This window comes from Poecilia reticulata, linkage group LG2, assembly GCF_000633615.1.
Source record: "Poecilia reticulata strain Guanapo linkage group LG2, Guppy_female_1.0+MT, whole genome shotgun sequence".
Taxonomy (NCBI): Eukaryota; Metazoa; Chordata; class Actinopteri; order Cyprinodontiformes; family Poeciliidae; genus Poecilia; species Poecilia reticulata.
The window spans coordinates 41332581-41340397 of record NC_024332.1 but is presented as its reverse complement, the minus strand read 5'-3'; the positions used below and the strand labels follow the sequence as shown (position 1 = coordinate 41340397).

The window sequence follows — 7817 nt, the reverse complement described above, 5'->3', positions numbered from 1 at the left end:
CAGTTAAGATACTGCAGTTAAGATGCTGCTGCAGTTAAGATGCTACTGCAGCTAACTCTTGCTCTAACTAAACCCTTAAAGAGATTTACACAATCAGTATCCATTATTGATTTTAAATTTTCTACTCAAATAAATTGCAAGCTTTGCTCGACAAGAAAAAAAATTAACAATCGTCTAAACTTCTTTCCTTTGCCATATAAAAAACCAAAAGACTGGTCTGTGAAACTTTCTCCAAATAATTTCCAAATGTCTTAGTAAAGTAAATAAATCCATTATTCTGAAACATTGTACAAAACAATGAAAGATAGTTTCTCTTAATAAACAAAAGGGACATTTATCTGGAACAGCAGGATTAATAATAGAAACAAAAGCATTAACTACAATGACACCATGAAAAATTATCCATTGTAAATCACCAACATTTCTAGTCAATGGTGGCTTATAAAGTGACCCCCAAACAGGTTTCACCTCAAGACCAACTTTAAAAAAATCTCTCCAAGGAGAATTTTTTTATCTTTTAGCTTTACTTTGTTCGAAGCCTTAACACATTTCATATATATTACCTTTCCACTCACAGAATCAAAAAGTTTACATTCATTTTTTCCTTTCTCTAAAAAATGTCCAGGACATTCAAAGTCTTATAATTGTGCTTTAAAACACAGCTTAAAGAAAGGATCTGCTTCATCCGGTGCTAGAAGTCCATCAAACCCTTTATGAGTCTTTTGTCTTCTTCTGACAACATTTGCTTAAACATTGTCAGCATCATTCCGACAGTTCTTAAAGAGTGAATCTCTAATCTTTGGGCCAACGAAGCAACATCATCCATTTCAGTTCCAACAAGTTTGAGCAGATGTTTCTATGTAACCACCCCTTTTCTCATCAACAGTTCAGAAATCATCACCATGTTGTAACAAGCTGAACCCAAACGAGATCCTGGAGGACAGGTTCCAACAATAACCAGTTTAAAGATGTGGATGTTCCAACTCTCTTTGTTTCCATGAGGCTCCAAGATTTTAACACACCAACATAAAAAGATGACAAACACTTTACACTATATTTTGAAATATCAACAATAAAAGTTTTACCAAAACCTAAATTACCAACTTTAAAAAAAACATTCTGTAACTTGTTTCCACAAAACATTTTGATCATCATACAAAAAACTCAGCACAAACTGTAACCTGAAGGCTGCTTTCCTACTTTCTGAATGAATCAAACCTTGCCCTCCTTCTTCATTTGGTGAAAACAAAACACTCTGAGGGACCCAATGTAATCTGTCCCAAAAGAAATTTAAAATGATAGTCTGTAGTTTTACCAGAAAACCTGGTGGAGGCTCCAAAACAGATAAACGATGCCACAAAGTTGAAGCAGCCAGATTATTAATAATTAGTGTTCGGCCCCTGTAAGACAATCGTGGAAAAAGCCAGTGCCTTTTCTTTAACCTACCCTCCATCAGTTCAATAAAACCTTCCCAATGTTTCATTACCTCTATTTGATCCCCCAAGTAAACACCCAAATATTTAAAACCATTTTTCAGCCACTTTAACTCACCAGGTGATTTAGGTACTTGTTTTGTTCACTTACCAACTAGCAAAGCTTTACTTTTGCTCCAATTAACTTTGGATGAAGAAATGTTGGCAAAACACTCAATAATTTTAGTTAAAGTAAAAACATCTGACTCTTCTATGATTGCCACAATAATATCGTCTGCATATGCAGAAAGTTGAAAAGGTTGAAAAGGTAAAGAAACTTCATTCAACTTTACCCCCTGCAACCTTTTCCTGGTTTGACACAACAAAGGTTCAATACTCAACGAATACAACATTCCTGACATTGCACAACCTTGGCGAATACCTCGCTTTACATTAAAAGCTGCACTTAAACCACCATTGACTTTCAATACACTTTCAATGTCACAATAGAGGGTTTTAATCATGACAATGAAACCAGAGGAGAAACCAAAAGCTCTCAAACTATTCCATAAATATTGGTGCTCCACTCGATCAAATGCCTTTTCTTGGTCAATAGAAATCAGACCAAAGTTTAAACCCAATAAATTAGAGACATCAAATAGTCTCAAATTAATGTTATATTATCTCTGATTGATCTGCCAGGGATGCAGTAGGACTGATCGACATGTATAACTTGATCAATCACTTTTCTCAATCTGGACACCAACACTTTAGAGAAGATCTTGTAATCAGTACCCAACAGACTGATAGGCCTCCAGTTCCTTATTTCATACAGATCACCCTTCTTAGGGAGAAGAGTCAGCACAGCTCTGCGACAGCTAAGGGGTAACATTCCCCTTGCCACACTGTTATTGAGGACTTCCAACAGAYCTTCAGCCAGCACAGGCCAACACCATTTATAAAACTCCACAGGCAATGCTAAGCTGAGCTAAATTGTAGTCAAAAACCAGTGGAAAGTCTAAAACATGAAGCTGTACTTGCACCATTGATTTTGTTAAAATAATGCATAAGGTGAAATTAGCCAAAATGCTAATTTTAGCATGATTGCTATCAGTAGCATATTTGGCATCACTAGCATGTTGTCTGTCATTGACTTAGTCCATTGAATATACAAAACATGGTTAATAAGTAAAAAATTTAGCTCATTTAAGGCGAAATGATATAAAACACACAACGTTCACTTGGATTCAGAGGAGCATATACATTCAATAAAATAAACTGTATATTTTCATACTTAACATTAACTTTTAACAATCTTCCAGTTTCAACATCTTCAGTTTCAATAGAAACCGGAAGAAAGTTTCTTGAGAAAAGAAAAGCTGCTCCAGCATTTAGTGAAGTTTTATGACTCATTAAAAAATTATTTTATATTTATTTTGTCAGATGGTGATGACAAAGTTCTGGGTCAGGTCCATTAAAAATGTAATTTAAAACAAATGTTGCAACTGGGAGCCTGCACCTTAGCATCTTTACCTTTCCAAAACATTATTTGTCACATTTGAATACATAAGCTTGAGGAATAATAAAAAGAAAATTGAGAAAATTTAAACCCATTTTGTCCCTTTTCTCAAGAATCAAATACTTTTACATAACTTGCTTCAATACAATTAGTCCAAACAGATAATCTAGAGAATCCATTCATATATCACACATATCMTATAAAACAGACTAAAACCTGAATGTTTGTCTGCCAGACGTTACAGATCCACTCAGTACCGTTACAGCTGGTATCAGGTTCTGCTGCTCCTGCAGGTTGATCCTGTGAGTCTCTGCTGTGGTTCTGTGTGATGRAACCAYCAGGTTKWAGCTTCAAACACCAGGTCAAAGCTGCTTCTGACTSCAGAACAAACATCAGTTTGTCTTTAGTGGCGTCTGTTACAAGACCAGCCTGGAGGAGAAACCAGAAGTCTGATTCTGATGAACATTTCAGAGATGATGGCTTTAAAACATGATGTTACCTGAACTGCAGCTTCAGTCATGAACTGTTTACGAAAATCCTYCAAGGTTTCAGGAACAGTCAGCACCCAGGTGAAGTCATCAGCTGTGAACTCTCCACCTTCTGGATGAGACCTGATGGTTTTCAGAGCATCGWCCTTCAGGAATCTCAGAACTTCAGTAAAAACCWTCAGGATCAACATCCWCTTCYCGTTGTCTGTGTAGATTCCCTCTGACCAGCCGTCCTGTCAACAGGTTTCAGTCTGTTAGTTTGTGTTCAAATCCAGGCTAGTTTGTCAGATCTACTCATGATGAACTACTGTAGTCTCAAAGTCAGTTCAAGCAGAAACKTATTCCTTTAATGAGCTGAACAATAGTTTGATTTAAAGATGAAATAACAGATTTTACTGGTTCACAAACTAATCAGATGTAGATTCTGTGCTTATTTAATTTTAACTGTTTTAGATGGTTTTACAGTTCAATTTTAATTTAAATAATTTGTGACTGATTTTTATTTGTCAGGCTTAAGTGACAAAAAGTGGAAAAGGACAGATTCTCTTGGAGATTCAAAAAACACTAAACTGTGTAAGAAAACCTCCACATGAAACCTCATGTATTTATTTATTTTACAATTTTGTTATTGTTGTTTTTTAACAGCAGCTGMCAATAAAAGTGAAAGTTACAACCTTGACATGATTATATGAGTTATTTTACCAAGAAATCAGTCAGAAGCTGTGAAAATGGTGGGATCTTCTTCTCTGGCTGCAGTGAACGCTCCCGACAGAGGAACAGATTTTCACTCAAGACCTCGTCTGAATCAGTTGATGCTTTTTAACAAACCTCATTATTCATGAGGTAATTTGCATTGACCTTTATGATTGAATATGGGAGAGTAGAGAGCAGAACCTGAGGAGGAACCTTGTATGGAAACATGGAGGTGCAGCTGTGATTTATAAAGCTGGAATTTCTCTCTGGATGTAAATGGTTTWATAAATCAAGATTAAAATTTTGGTTTTATAAATGCAAAAATTTACACATTTAGTATGATTCCTAGGGATTTTTTTTTTTTGAAAAATGAGACTCTAGGTATAAGTTCTGCTTTTTCTAAAATGCTGTGGAGCAAAAGTTCAGAAACTATCAGACTAATGGCGTCGCATGGTGCAGTGGCGCCCCCTACAGGCTATAGACATAGATACAGCCATAGTGAGTTTGCTGCTTGTATTTCCCCTTCCTGTCAGATTACTGATGAATAAATGACACCAGTGCAAAACARATCTGCTAGACTACAACCTGAWTGAAAGAGATATTATTRTGATTATAGAGACCCAGTGATRAGACCTGTCTACATGACAGCAGGTGGAAAACTGTGAAGGGAACCGAGTTCAGTTTAAATATGTTAGATTCAAATATTGACTCAGTTTCAAAATGAGACGGCTGGTGTGTTCATAGGAAACATGATAGAATCCAAGAGAAGATTTATTTGTAGATCTTTACTTTTACTTACTATGAGAAGGACATCCCACTTGAAGTCTTCAAAGAAATAATGTTTCTTAGCTTCTCCTCCTCTCATATTATTAAATGCTGTTTTAGCTTCATAACCAAACTTCATAAATTCTTTATGTTCATCAAACAGGATGCAGGTTGGAGTCTTTGGGGTGTCTAGTCCAAGTCCATTACTCCATCTCTTTATGTGGGTCTCACCTCCTTCCTGTCTGGGTTTAACATTGAAGCTGTAGCCACTGAATCCTAAACCAAAGTCTATGGATATGATGAGAGAGTCGGATCCAGCTGGATGGAGGAGGAGAAAGTTAGAATATGAATAAAAATCAGTTATAATTTTATAACAAGTTACTGAAATAAATCCACAAACACAAATAATTGTTTGTATATGTTTATAATTGTATCCCTTTGGTCAGAAACTAAACTGAAACATTAAAGTTTAGTCATTTTATACAGATTATTCTGGTTCCACCTCTCCTGTGATGAACTGGTGACCAGTTTATGTGGATTCCCTCCTTACTGGTTATAGGAACCAAAACCTCAAAGTCATCCTGAATGGATAAGTTGGAAGGAACAACAGATGGATGAAAGGATGGAAGCTGATTGTCTAAATATTTAATCATTTTAAATAAAACCCAGGAATTTACTTTTATTTCATAACATCTGTTGTGAATAGTCTTGCCATTATTTATTACATCATTTTCTTTTTTATTATAGATTATATTTCTGTAACATTTATCCTCATTATTCTTTAATGGAGATATTAACAGAGATCAAATGTAGCCTATCTTTACAGTACTGACCTTTGACCTTCAGCAGCACCTGCTTCATGGTCAGGATTTCATCTGATTGGCCTTTGTAGATGTAGCAGCTGTAGGTTCCTGTGTCTTTGTATGTTGGTTTCTTCAGGATCAAACTGAAGTCTCCAAATTTTGATTTCTCTTTAATCTCCGTCCTGCCTTTATAAAGCCAGTGTTGATAACAATCTAAGTTCCTGTCATTAATGTAGGCCATCCTGCTATTGTTGTGTTTCCACCTCACTCTGACTTCTCCAGGCAGACAGGCTGCAGTTTTAAATGGCAGCAGAACAGACTCCTCTCCTGAATCCACCTCCACCCTGTAGACTGAGAAACAAACAGATGAGCTGCACTGACAGCAGCAGAACTGATGATGWTGATGTTCAYAGTGATGGAGCCTCAGTGATRATCCAGGAGAAAAACACCTCAGTCACAAAGTGGAGCTCAGGATTTAGTGACCAGATGCTGACAGAGGATCCATGTGATCTAAACGTCCTCTCAAAGACTCTCAGAAGAAAAGATCCACTATCATCCACATGAATATATTTCTGCTTTTTAACCACCAGATAAACCACATCACTGTTGTTTCTCACTGACTGCGATAAAAACAGTTGACTGATGAATCCAAAGTAGAGAAAAGTTTCAATGGCTTCATGTCATCATCCTGTAATGTGGGTTTGATTTATGTTTAGTGGATGAAACAACAGGAATATTCAGCAGGACAGACAGAAACTCATCAGAACTCTGGATCTGGGAATTTCAGTTTGTCCTTTTATGGAACTTCATCGACCCCACAAGGCTGAGGTTGATGTTAGAAAAGTCTTACATTCAAGTCTTTAATCATTAGTAATGATTTAATCATTGCATTTGAAGGTTTTGTGCTGCAGTGCATCAACCTTACAGACATAAATCACTCAGTGATTCTTTCACTAGAACCATAGAAACGTTTCTGCTCTGAAGCTGAAGTTAACTAATCAGACATTTGCATTTCTTTTGCCAGAAACAGCAGCAGCTTAAATCATTTTATGATGTGCAATGTAGAGAAAATAAAAAAAAAACAATGAAAAATGTATCTGTAATTTTAATGTTTTATATACCATGTGATTGGACATTATGTAATTTCAGAATTGAGCGTTAAATCTCATTTATAGACGATTATAGAATCGCCTATAAATGTATWTTTATTCTGGATCTGTTTCTTTGTTCTTTAKTTTTTAAATGTATTTTTTGAAGTATCATATTGCGACTCGGTATCRGCCACAACTCAAAATAAAGACTTTGATTTGGCGGCAAAAAWCTTGATCTGGACATCCGTAATAAATGTTTCCAATTTAGAATTTCTGCTAATTTTGGTCTTCAACAGCAGGATTATGATCAGYGGGATTATAGTTATAGTGAAACAAAATGCCATAAATCAAAGCAATGTGGAAACTGTTACAAGTTTTTACAATCAGTTTTTYCATTTTRGCTCAGAAAAACCCAGGTGAACCTGGAGACTGTTGATGGGAGGAGGGACGCCATKATTTATTTATCTTCATAACAAGACGGATAATTCCGCCATTTTGTGGAGTAATGCAGTACTTTCCATTATAAACTTGTAGATYATTTATATTCTCATTCACCCACAAACGTATATTGAGTTGGGTTCATGTGGGTTCAGTTCCCGACCATAGAAACCAGGAAAATTCAGCGTTTTAGGGAATCCAATCCATAAGTAAATGGCAGCAATGAAACCACGACTATGAAGCTTCTGTATCAATACAGGCTTCATAGTCTGAAATGTTCACAATCTGTCTCAGGAAAACTCTGAAAAATTCAACATGATATTGATATTGATGTCAGAGGAACTCACCTGACATGAAATAATGTCGGAAATGAAATAAAAGGCCTCCAGAAACAGGAAGTAGAATCAGCAGAACCAGGAAAATTCTGGCCCAAGTTGGAAAAATCTCTATGGAAAAACAAAGACCAGTTAGAGTTTAGAYATTTTTCTATTCTGAGAACATTTGTTTCTTTTTGAGGTGGATGGTTTTCAACCCTCCCCACTCTGAGCACCAGATGAAGTCAGAAGGACACCGCTGGTTGGTGGCCGGGGCAGATACCTTTGTAGTTG

The 7817-nt window shown here is 36.2% G+C and overlaps 1 protein-coding gene across 1 annotated transcript in view; it reads right to left on the bottom strand.

The window, feature by feature from the left end:
• LOC103461830 (heat shock 70 kDa protein 12A-like) overlaps positions 1-7817 on the bottom strand; it is a 15441-nt gene that overhangs the window by 2972 nt on the left and 4652 nt on the right. Inside the window, exons 2-6 of the mRNA XM_017308733.1 lie at positions 7557-7655; positions 5711-6031; positions 4912-5195; positions 3431-3652; positions 3189-3360 (exon numbers count right to left, since the gene is read on the bottom strand). Coding sequence (XP_017164222.1) covers positions 3189-3360; positions 3431-3652; positions 4912-5195; positions 5711-6031; positions 7557-7655 — 1098 coding nt within the window. The remainder of the gene's footprint in view (positions 1-3188; positions 3361-3430; positions 3653-4911; positions 5196-5710; positions 6032-7556; positions 7656-7817) is intronic.